This window comes from Mesocricetus auratus, unplaced genomic scaffold (assembly GCF_017639785.1).
Source record: "Mesocricetus auratus isolate SY011 unplaced genomic scaffold, BCM_Maur_2.0 Super-Scaffold_100001, whole genome shotgun sequence".
In the NCBI taxonomy this organism is placed as follows: domain Eukaryota; kingdom Metazoa; phylum Chordata; class Mammalia; order Rodentia; family Cricetidae; genus Mesocricetus; species Mesocricetus auratus.
Genome location: NW_024429187.1, coordinates 6679021 through 6692035, shown reverse-complemented (window position 1 = coordinate 6692035; position 13015 = coordinate 6679021). Strand labels below are relative to the sequence as shown.

General features: G+C 42.5%; 1 protein-coding gene across 1 annotated transcript in view; it reads left to right on the top strand.

Moving 5' to 3' along the window:
• Slc15a5 (solute carrier family 15 member 5) overlaps window positions 1-13015 on the top strand; it is a 102172-nt gene that overhangs the window by 51870 nt on the left and 37287 nt on the right. The window contains exon 7 of the mRNA XM_040743455.1: window positions 4987-5118. Coding sequence (XP_040599389.1) covers window positions 4987-5118 — 132 coding nt within the window. The remainder of the gene's footprint in view (window positions 1-4986; window positions 5119-13015) is intronic.

The window sequence follows — 13015 nt, the reverse complement described above, 5'->3', positions numbered from 1 at the left end:
GCCTTTCTCCCACAAGCCACCCAGATCCCACTCTGGTCCTTCCATGTTGCCTGCAACCCCACAGCAAGAATTAGTCTGTTGGAAATATGACTTAATTCTGGCCACACCTGTTTCAAGAGCCCTGAACGTATACCCCCTCCTCCTGCCATATTGGCCCATTCTCTCTCTCCATTATTTTTATTTTATTCTATTTGTATGATTGCCGGCCTTCATGTATATCTGCACATCATAATGTGTGTCTGGTGTCCCCAGGAAGCCAGAAGAGGGCATGAGAGTCAGATCTCCTTGGACTGACAGACTGTTGTGAGCTGCCATGTGGGTACTAGAACTCTACACAGGTCATCTGAAAGAGCAGCCAGTGTCCTTAACCATTGGGCCATCTCTCCAGTGCCAAGTCCATTCTCTTGTGAACAGCTATGGTGGTTTTTCCTAAACATCCATACCAGCATCCTGGGAGTACCATTTCCCAGTAGACATAGAGGTAAACAGTCTCACTCCTTGCCATGACTTGGCATCTGTGTAGTGTTCCCACTACATGTTATCAAATCCTGACCCTTCACCACTCGCTACAAGTCTATATGTTTCTAGATCAGCCAGTGTGACTCCGTTTCTGAGACCTGTGAATTGACTTTGTTTTCACAATACCTTTCCCTGTTTTGAAATGATAGCTTCTTCTCATTGGGTGTTCTCAAAAGTCATCCACTCAGAGAAACCATTCTTACTACTTTTATTTGTTACTTCCCATCCTATCTCTATCATAGCCTCCCTTATCCTGCTCCCTGCCTTACAAAAATCTTGATTTGCCTTCTGTGCTGCCTGCTGCTTGGCAGAAGAATACATGTTCCCTCAGTCAAGAGCTTTTGTCCCTGTATTTTGTCCTCATAGTCCTGTGAGTTTGGTCTTCCAGAAAGATGTGTATACACAGGATGCTATAAACAGTGTATTATTATTAACAGTGTATTGATTAAATAAATGAATGAGGGAAACCAACTATTTTTATGTCCTGGGGGGATGACAGTGGACAAGAGAGGTATAGTGACTCATTCCAAAGAAAACCAGATTGGTCTTCTGGCCTGAATGTGGTACACTGGAGATGTGCTGCCAGTCCTGCTGTGGAAAAGAAAACTTTCAAACCAGGCATAACTGGAGCAGTATCTTCTCCAACTGTTCATAGGCCTAGAAGTTTTAGCCTTACCACAAATAACAAAAACACAAGAAAAAGTCAAGACGAAAATCTGTCAAAACCTTGTCATTGGGGAACTTACAGCTTTTTAGTTGTTGAGGAGTATAGAGAAAGTAGGAAAGCTAGAAGGTGGGAGAGGTGTGTATAGGTGATTACAGCATGGAGGCAGCCTACTAGGCTGGGTCAAGGTCACGTTAATAGATCTTATAGTTTTGTCTCTGTTTCAGTTGTTCAGCTCTGGCATTGTGGTACAAACCAAGCTGTAGACAGTGTATAATGGAGTGTATGGTCATGCTCTAGTACAGTCTCATGCACATAGGTGCTAGCCTGGTCACTTTTACACCACAGTTGTAGATGGGCTCAAGATATCGTGACTACAGTGTAAACGGATTGAAAATTAAGGTGTCATGGGAGACGTCAGAGGTAAATATGCAGAGAAACCAAGATTTGAATGAATAGAAGGATGGGCTACACGACAGTAAAGGTGCTGAGACACTGTAGACAGAGAGGGTGAGAAGAATTCATCATTTTGAGAACATGACTGGCAGGTAGCAGCAAGACAAGTAGAGGGTAATGTGATCTCTCGAGATTCCGGGCTGAAATCTCCAGCAATAAGGACGGAACGGTGCTCTACGGGTCCAGGGTTGTCAGTTCCATTTCTGGAATTGGGCTCCTTCACATGTTCTAAACCGCTTCTCATCCAACATAATAAACACATTTTCAATTGTTCAAGAACAACTGGAGTAAAAAAAAAATCTTTCCAGCAACGAATTCCCCATCACAGGTGCCTCAGGAAGGTGATTGCGCCTCCATATGCTACAAACTCGGCACATGCGGCAAGTGGCACCCTCACAGACCATAGCCTGCTGCTCCCTGGAGTCCCGTTTTAAGCTCTCGGTGGCAAAAAGACGGGTTTTCACAGATACTTTGAAGTTTTTTTTCTTTACTGTCTCCACAGTACAGTAGTTATTTTAGCGTAGTGGCTGACTTGATGATAATATCTGCACCATAATGGGCTACGAGAAGCATCCTGGAGCCTGAAAGCACAGGTTGATGATCACTAAAGTTGAGCAAGATCAGAACATGCAATTAGGCACCGGAGATTTGGAGATCTGGAGGCTTGAAAAGCCAAGTCCTATAAAAGGGAATTGGAGGCTTTGGAAAAAATGACTAAAATGACACCAAAGAAAGATTAACCAGCAAGCAGATAGCTGGCAAAGTGTATTCATGAATTATACACTGCACCAGAAGTTCTAGCAAGAGAAAAGCATGGGATTAATAATTAAGTAGTAGAGTAATCATGGTCTCATGCATTGCCCTTCTTCCCAGGGAAAGAAATCAGCCCACTTATTCTTCCCGCCCATTATTTGTCTCTGTGTATTTATGGCGAGCAGGATTCCTGAGCCAAATCCATTGGAACAAGAATCAAATCTTCCCAGAGCCTATTACACGCACATGAACGTCCCTGAAAGCAGCAGAGGCTTGACTTCAGGGTCCTGTTGGTGATTTCTACTGTCCAGAGGAACTGCAGAGCCTGGCCACCAATATCAGATGCCTTTGTTTGCAGTATGTGACTTGCTGCCATCGTTGTCCTCATCCACCGCCAGTGTTTATTCAATTGAGAACCTGTGAAGTGCCGTGCACTCCTCGGTCAGCACTTCCAGAGCCTAAAATCAGAAAGGGGACACCTCTACCCATCTTCAGCCCAGCTCTCAGCAGCCAAATAATTCAACCACTCAGAATTAAGATAATTCATGTTACTTTATGCATTTATTTGCTGAGTAAAAACAATAGGCAAAGTAAGATGAACCCCGTGCATCCATCTTCCAGATGCAACGAAGTGTAACTCAGGGTAAAATGTGTCCCATCTGCTGTCATCTCTGTCCTTCTCTCTCCCTGTTACATAATTTTGAAACAACTCTCAGGTACCATTCTATAATAAATATCAAATGTTTCGAAAGGAATGGTTTAATAGGATATGCTAGTGTGACATAAACGTAATGGCACGTACTTACTCCAATCTATTTCTAATCTCAGAAAAGATGACTTCCTGGTGGTTGTCACCGTCATGACTGGGGAAATAGTTAATTGTTTCAAGTAGCCAATGCTTACGCTCTTCCCTCTTTCTAAATACCTCCCCTTTAATGGGGTGTGCTAGTTTCCTTTCTGTTGTTGTGATAAAACACTCTGACCAAAACCAACTCCAATGAGAAGGTATCTTTTGGCTTACAGCCCATCATGCGGGGAATCATAGCAGTAACTCAAGGCAAATACATAAAAAGGCAGGAACCATGGAGGAATGTTGCCTGCCAGCTCAACCCTGGCTGGGTTATGCTTGCCAGCTTTCTTACACAGCCCAGAACCACCTGTTTAGGGATGGTTCCACCAACAGTGTTCAGCGTCTTCCTATATCAATTAATAATACATTAATTGATCATTTATAATTAATTAATTAATAATCTGGTTTTGGCAACTCTTCACTTGAGGTTCCTCCTCTAGGATGACTTTAGTCTGTGCTAAGTTGGCAATTTAGGCTAACCAAGGCATGGACAATGTATACAAAGGGTTTCCTACAGTGCCTCGCACGGGTAGGATAAACACTGTTTAAGACAGCTAACCATAACACAAAAACTCACAGTTGGTCCAAGTGCAGAGAACAAGAGCAGCCAGCCACAAATGAGACATCTATATCATCCCCCCATCCCAAGGCCCAGAGACCACTGCTGAAGCAGAGGTGGGAAGATGATAAGAGCAAGAGTTGGTGAGGACCAGAGGGAAAGCATCTTCTAGACACGGCGGGACCCGTGCACTCATGAACTCACAGCAGCTGTGGGTGCCTGCACAAGACCACACCAGCCAGCTTTACAACATTGAGTGGGAAGGGATTCATAAGTCTAAGGTCCCACCCCTCACTGAGAATGGCTCCCAGGGGATGGAGACTCAGTCCTTTTTAAAGGTGTGGCTCCTGGTGGGTCAACATGATCTGAGGGATGGCTCCACATGCAGGAGATGTGGGTCATACAAACTAGAGTCCATGAGTTATACCAAAAAACAACAACAAGAAGGAAGCCATGCTGAGGGCTGGGAGGGTAAGTGGGGTAGCTCTGGAAGGAGCTATGGGAAGAAGTTGAGGGTGAATATGATCGAAATGCATTACATGAAACTCTCATAGAATCAATAAAAATATTAAAAAGAAAAATAAATAAAGGTAGCCAGACTTATTCAGTACAGGCAAATTAACATTAAACTTGGCACTTCATAGATAGCACATTAAATATAATCACACCTCTCTGTGTGTGAGTAATGACAATATCCCCATTTCAAACAGGAAAATGTTGAAACTTATATTAATAAAGTCACATATGGTCACGGGGCCAATAAATGGTTGTCATGAGATTTTTAGAGCATTCTTGTGTAACTCCAGAATCCCTGTGAAATTTTTCTATGATAAATTCAAGTTTTCCACAGACCATGGAATTATGACAGAAACGATATCCAGAAAAGCTCAAGCCTTGATACAGAGGCATCAGAAATATTCAAATACGGGTGAAATGTGGTGAATCCATCACAGCACTCACCTGCAGGTCCTCCTGGCAGCTGTATGAGGCTGCACGCTGTTGTATTTTATTCCTTGAAGCTGACTGTAAATTGCATCATAACCTACCTGGGCACTAACCTTAACAAGGCCCAACCCGTAGTTTGCTCATTGGTGAATTTGATGCATGATCAACATTCTTCAGGATACGATGTATAAAAATGATGAAGTGAAGTCCTAAATTCTGGCCTCTTCTTGTTTTCCCCAGTCTCTGCAGTGATACACAGATTCATTCCAAGCACATTCAGAGGACCGTCCATGAATTTTTTGTCACTGTCCCATGGATTTGCCTGTTTCTCGGGGGCACTGCTGGTGGAGTTGGTTTATCTCGTCTCAAAAGGTAAGAATTCACTCATCATATACTTGTACACATTGAACTGATGACTGGGGAGCTGGGAGGCAAAACCATAGGAGAGGGCCTTGAAAGCATAGTCTTTTTTTTTTAATTGATCCACTTTTGCAATTAAGATAGAATTAAGATAGGAAGTAGACTCCTGCTGTATTCATTAATTTCTGGGAATTGTTTTTCTTTTGATAGGAGTAGGTAATTACAGAATGTCACTTCCCATGAGACAGTGCAGGTGTCTTTTGAAAGTGCGTTTTAGAGTGAACTGGTCATCATATTCGAATTAGGTCTTGTGATGAGGCTGTGTTCAGTAATGGCTGGTAGATATCCAAGACAACGAGGAAAAGAGTCAGCACATACATACACATGGGGCTGCACTGTACTCCATGGCCTACTTTACTCTCAATTGGCCCCGAATGTTGTCTGTACAACTGAGGAGAAATCCTAAGGGAGCTAACAAATGATCTGGAGATTTTTCCAAGTAGAGATTTTGAACAGAGAAATAAGAAACAGGAAGAGTTGAGATGCAAACGCTAAAATACTAATCTTAAGTTGGCTTGCGAATGGAAAATACGGGCATCATGGAAGTCATGATTAATGGCCACAGGGACGTGCTTTTGACTGTATCTTTAAATCAAAAAATGTTATTTTTAAATGCTACTATATCTTAAATTTTATCTTACTTGGCTTTTGCTTATTTTAAGGAACATACAGTAAACTTATTCTTCTCTACTTTCAAAAATATTTGTGGTTGTACATTTAAAATAATATAAAGAAAGAGATGATTTGTATTTTCTTAAACAAACATTCAGTTTACCTGCTTTCAAACTCTGAAGAAAAGAGCTCTTCAGCAACAAATAAAATACAAAGTTCAAAAAATACTTAGCAAGACTCCACTATGTTCCAGGCACTGCATGGAGTATTAGGGTGCCTGGACCAGCAAAATAAACATTCCCTAAATCCCTAGAAGATTCTCAGGGATTTGGGAAAGCACTAACATCAAGAACAGTTAACATAATAGGTTTGGTAAAATCTGCCAGTTTTAATTGACTGGGTGACAAGGACAAACCTTGCTGATCTCAGAAAGTCAAGCAAAAGCATATGGGGCTCTCACTCACTGTGTCTCAAGACCCATGTCACAGAGTGGTGGGAAATACTGTTGTGATTCTCAGAGAACCCAAACCAAAACTGCCAACATCAGCCCCAGAACTTACGTACAGCGCTCCACCCCTGATAAGTAGGTTCACTGTGATAAAGTATTCAAGACTGTACTAATTACCTGAAAAAGTCTCACTTAAATTGGCATCTAAACGTTCCATGTGCTAAAAGTGTCTCCTTATTTCATATTGCTTAATGAAAACAATCCTGAAAGTTGGCTTTAAAAGATTTCTACAAGGTTGGTAAGATGGCCCAGTGGGTGAAGGGGCTTACTGCCAACCCTGGCAATCTGAACACCATCCCTGGAACACACATGGTAGAAAATAAGAATGGGACATACTCAATAGGAGCAAGCACTAAGAGAGACACAGAATAAGTAAATGTACAGATAAATGTAGAGAGTTTCTACAATCTACTCTCATCTGATACACACTAGAAGAACTGCGAAGTCAAATATTATGACCAGTGTATGTCTTGCATAAATTGAAGCTGATTTTACTGCCTTCAGCGCCTTGCACAGGGGGGGAGATTAACCTTCCTGAATTCCCTTCCCAAATCCTGCATGTTATCCACAAGTCACAACTACATAGATCCCAGTCATCACTAAAGCCAAGTTCACTTAATCAAAGGGAACTCAGTGAACAAGGGGAGGAACTTAGACGGGCAATGAGAAAAACTGTCTCCACAATCCAGCATAACTGAGCCTAACGGAGTAGCATCCCCAAAGACTGCCTCACCAGAGTGCTGACTCCCATAGGAGTTGATGACAGCTCAGATGCAGTCGCACTTCTGTTGTCTTTTGCTAGGAGAAGTCTACCTCAGCCTCCTGTGTGCTGGGATTACAGGCATGCACCTCCACACCCAAAGTAGGCAGTGCTAGGGACTGAACCTGGGTCTTCCTGCTTACCAGGCAAGCCCTCTGCCAACTACTACATCCTCCGGCTAGTACTTTAAGTTTTCTTTTGCATTTATTCGGTGTGTGTGTGTGTGTGTGTGTGTGTGTGTGTGTGTGTGTGTGTGTGTGTGTGGAAGAGAATGGGGTCCTATGCCATAGTACACGTGTTACAGTGCGAGCGACACCTGCAGGAGTCAGGTCTCTCTCTACCATGTGGATTCTGAAAATCAGACTTGAGTCATGGACTTAGTGCCTTTACCCACTAAGCCCTCTCACAGGCCCCCACCTCCAGCCTCTCTGATTATTGCTTTATTGTAAAAGAAGACAACTGCAAATGTACCATAAGGAGGAGCACCAAGTACAAGCCTGTGGTGGCCCCACCACTGAAGATGTTCCATTTGAAAGGATGCAGTGCCTGCCCAGCCCATTAGTGTATCAGAAAATGAAGAGTTCTCCCAGTCCGAAAACTCACTATACCAAGTTCTCACCATTTTTACCGTGGCTCTGCTAGGCAGGCAAGGTTGGCTCAGTCCCTGACATTGTTGGATAGTTTCCTTCCTCCTTCCCTTGCTCCAGACTTGGATGTCTATAACTTAGCTCAGAGCCTGTGGTTTATGTTTTTTGATTAGTCAGTTCCATTCTGAGTCATTCTGTTCACACAAACTGTAACACCTGCCCCCCACCAAGAGTCATCGATTAGCATAAATCAGTATGTAGGAGATGAGTCGCCCGCCATGATAAAACAAAGAATCTCCACCCTCTGAAGAAGTTCAGAAACAAAAAGGCCTCCCAGGAACCAGATCTGTCAAAACCCTCAACATGATTGTTCCTGCAAACATTTCCTTTTTTGAATTAATTTTAAAAAACCCTCCTGAATAAACATTGTGTATTACACATATTCCCCGATCCATGCTGCTCCTACACTACCTTAATTTACCCCCCGAACACTCACAGGGAGTTTGCTTAACATGGTATTCTTCAGCTGCAAGCATTTCCCTGCAAATGGCAAAACTCCGTTCTTCTTTATGGCTGACAAGTATCCCGTTCTGTACATACATCACATTTTCTTTATCCATTCCCTGTTGTACACCTAGCTTGTTGACATAACTTGGCTATTGTAAGCCTGCAATAAGAAGAGATGTGCAAGTGTCTCTGTTACGTGTTGATTTGGAGTCCTTTTGGTGAATGCTCAGGAGTGATATAGCTAGGTCACACAGTTGATCTATTTTTAGTGTTCTGAGAAACCTCCAGACTGGTCTCCACTGAGAGTGGAATCATTTATCATCCCACCAGCAGTGTAAAGGTTTCCCTGCTTCCCACTGTGGTGATTTGAATAAGAATGGCCCCCGTAGGCTTGTATATCAGTTATCACGGAATGGCACTATTTGAGATGGATTGGGAGGTGTGGTCTTGTTGGAGGAAGGTTGTTGCTGGGAGTCGGCTTTGATGTTTCAAAATCCCACTAAAGGTCAGCGCCTCTCTTGTAGCCTTTAGATTAGTGTGTAGCTCTCAGCTACTGCTCCAGCACCATCTGTGACACCATGCTTCCCACCATGAGGATAATGGACATGGTGATTTGAATAGGAATGGCCCCTATAGACTCATGTGTTTGAGTGCTTGGCCTATAGGAACTGGCATTATTAGAGGGTATAGCCTCGATGGGAGAAGTGTAGCCTTGTTGACAGAAGTGTGTCACTGTGGAGGTGGGCTTTGAGGTGTGTATATGCTCGCTATGCCCACTGTGGTGCACAGTTGCTTCTGCTGCCTGCAGATCAAGATGTAGAGCTCTCAGCTCCTTCTCCAGCACCGTGTCTGCCTGCGTGCCGCCATGAAGATAACGGACTAGCTCTCTGAAACTTTAAGCCAGCCCTGTAACATGTAGTCTTCCCGCCAGGCCCCTGGGTCCCGCTGCTCTCTCAGCCCCAAAATAACACACAAGACACTGAATTAATTATGAAGCTGTCGGCCGTTTGCTTTGATTTCTTATCGGCTAGCTCTGACTTAATTATTAACCCATAATTCTAATCTAAGTATTTCCATGTGGTCTTCTCTTACCAGAGAAAGAGTCCAGACCTCTTACTTCTACCGCATCCTACATCATGACTGACTGTGCCTCTGCTTCCCAGAGTCCTCCTCAACTCCTAGTCCCACCTATCTTCCTTCCCTATTGGCCAGCAGTGCTTTATTCATTAACCAAAGAGAGACATATACACAGAAGGACTTCCCACATCACAGCCCCAATTAAATGTTTTCCTTTATAAGAGTAGCTGTGGTCATGGTGTTTCCTCCACAATAGAAACCCTCACTAAGACAATGGCCGAGACCTCTGGAACCTTACTTGAGTTCTCAATTAAATGCTTTCTTGTATAAGAGTTCCGTGGTCATGGAGTTGTTTCATAGCAATACTACAGTGACTGAGACACCCACATCCTCACTTACAGTGTGTGTTGTTGGTTCTCAGTGACTAACATTTAGATGAGGGTAACAGATGGAATCTCAACAGAGTTTAGATTTGCGCTTCTTCAGTGGTCAGTGGGGTTAAATGTTTCTTCGTGTGTTTCTCAGTCATTTGTAGTTCATGTTTTTGCAAACTGTTTATTTCATTAGCCCGGTTTTGATTGGATTATTTCTTTTCTTGTTTTTTTGTTTGTTTGTTTGTTTTTTAACTCTTTGCAAATTCTGGCCATCAATCTACTCTCAGATGTATAGCTGCTAAACCTCTCCCACTCTATAGGCTGCCTCTTTTTTTTTCTTTTAATTTATTTATTGTGTATACAGTCTTCTGCTTGCATGCCAGCAGAGGGTACCAGATCTTATTCAATGTGGTTGTGAGCCACTGTGTGGTTGCTGGGAATTGAACTCAGGACCTTGGGAAGAGCAGCCAGTGCTCTTAACCACTGAGCCATCTTTATTCATTTAACTGCTTCCTTCCTGCCGAAAGATTTCATTGAAAATCTAAATTGTCATTGACAATGTGCATTGTATTCTAGAAGATTTTACTTTCTTCTTTTATATATTTCTAAAAGATTTATTTCTCTTGTATTTTACATCCTGACTGTAGTTCCCCTCCCTCTTCTCCTCCCAGTTCTCCCCTACAACCTCCCTTCTCCCCCAGATTCACTCCTCGATCTCCCTTCAGAAAAGGGAAGGCCTCCCGGAGATATCAACCAAACATGGCATATCAGGTTGCAATAAGACAAGGGCCCCTTCATATTAAGGCTGGATCTTTAAAAATAAGTGAATTCATTTTATGTATTCATTTGTTTATCTATTTATTTATTTTGCATCCTGGCTGTAGTTTCCCCTCCTTCCTCTCCTCCCAGTCCCTCCCCTGACCTCCCCCTCTCTCTCTACCCCCCCCCGCCCACTTATTCTCCATTTTGGTTTAAGAAAAGGCATGTCTTCCCTGAATATCAACAAAACATGGCATATCAAGTGGGGCTAAGACTAAGCACATCCCCATGTGTTAAGGCTGGTCAAGGTGACCTAGCATAAGGACTAGGGTCCCAAAAGCCAGTAAAAGAGTTGGAGAGAGTCCCTGTCCCCACTGTTAGGTGTTCCACAAGAGGACCAAGATACACAATTGTTGTTTTGGTTTTTTTTTTCATTTGTTTGTTTGGTTTTTTGAGACAGGGTTTCTCTGTGACTTTGGAAGCTGTCCTGGAACTAGCTCTTGTAGACTACAGGTTACAGGCTACAGAGTTGGGAAGCTACACAATTATAACATATATGCAGAGATTCCTAAGCAGGCTCCCTGGTTGTCAGTTCAGTTTCTGTGAGCCCTTGTGAGCCCAGGTTAGTTGATTCTGTGAGTTTTCTTGCGGCTCCTACAATCCTTTCTCCCCTTCTTCTGCAGGATTCCCTGAACTCTGCCTAATGTTTGGCTGTGGGTCTTCCTTTTCTTCCATAAGTTGCTATATGAAGCCTCTCTGATGACAATTGGGCTAGGCACCAATATAGTCACAGGATATGGTCAGTTCAGGCATTGCTAGGAGTCTTAGCTGGGCTAGATGCTTTTACTTCCATTGTTAGATTTATTTTAAAACTTTTGTGAAGGCCATAGCATTTTTTAAATGATATAATTAAAGTAGAAAAAAAGTGCTCCAGGCATCTCAGCTTGTGTCTGAAACAGACCTGATTTCCCCAGCATGCACAAAGCATTTAACATACTAAGCAATGTAGAAGTCCCCAAGAATAAGACATTCTTAATTCCTACTATGCAACCCTCATCTGCCAGTGTGCACGTGAGCTAATGCCGATCCTATTCTAGATAGAGTAGTAGATGGAGAAACACAGTTTATATAATGGGCAAAGTTTTGATGACCTTAAAAGAAGGGTTGCCAAAGACACTTACTAAATTGGGTTCCGAGGTCATACACTGTAAATGTGTGCTGACATTGTCACCATTTAAACTGAAAATTAATTAATTTACTTTCTTCTTTTCAAGGCTCTTATTTTCTGTTCATAATATATTTGAGCAACATGAAATCTTACCTCAAGAAATTAGAATCACATCACATCCAGTCTAACCTTGTACCAAAAATAGAAGTCGAGTCAGCCCTTAGCATACAGAATATGTCTCTGCTTGGCAACGGGACTCTGGCTGCCTTCTATTGATGAACGTATTCCACAGAATAAAGCTGGCTTCTTCTCGTATGTGTTGATAAACATGTATGCAGAGAAGTAATGTGCTATAACCTCTCAGGTCAGATCACCTCAGTTTGAATCAAGAGAGTCTCCCTTCATGTTCTGTGTCCACGTCCATTATCATCATGATAATGTATTGTATTGTATGATAATGTAATGTATTGTATCATGATAATATATTGTATTGTTCTGAGAATTAAGTAATGAATACCCACAGTTACTGCTCAATAAAAAATTGCAGTCATGATCCCCTTCTAATTTATAGAAGGGCCACCTCCTTTTCTTTTCATTTACATACTTCCCAATCATTCCCCGTCATTCCTCATCCATTAAACAACCATTTGTCAATATCTTCAGGACATGGTTTTCAAATTCAAGCACAGTTCTCAAAATAGGCACATAAGGGACGTTTATCGGTCTCCTCTGTCTGTCTTTCTCTCATCTCCACCCCACACACAGGGAGACTGTGTTGTGTTGTTCAGTAGTTACATCATGCCTGTGGTCAATTAAAACCTAAAACTCCTTCTCCTTGCTTTGGAAGTTGCTCTCTCTTAAGCAGCTCTCATCGGAGCTTTTTCCCTAATTAAATATAGGATGTTATCCTTCTCCTTAGTAAGTGTCAACCCATCATGCTGGAAAATAGACATTTTTGGAACTTGATTCTGTCACCCAGTGAATTGATGATCTTTCTTGTGTTGTCTGCAGATTTAGTAAGCAAGCCCCTCGACTTCTCCCAGGTAATTGACACAGTTGTTGAATTGGACAGACCTGAAAATAGAACCCTATGGAAAATTCCCACAGACCTCACGGCAAGTTAATGACAACCAACTTAATCCTCCCCTTGTGGGTCTAATCAGCTCCCGGTTCACCTAATTACTCTCATTCCACACAACCAGCTCCCTCCCCTCCCTACTTGACATCACAGGAGGTTTTGTCCTGCTTTGCTGGGAGTAGATTCTCTCTGTGTTTGTGACAACCCCTTTACCCATTAGAACACAATTCAAGAAAGGAAATGAGTGTCATTTAAATGATCTGTTCTTGTGATCAGATGCTGGCTTACAGTGACTAATTAGCATCCTCCAAAGAGAATGGGCCTTTGACTACAAACATCACTTTGTGTAAGTCGTTATCCATCTAAGACGACTTTCTCTTAATTAAAAATGGGGCAATGCTTTTCATTTTCCCCAGAGA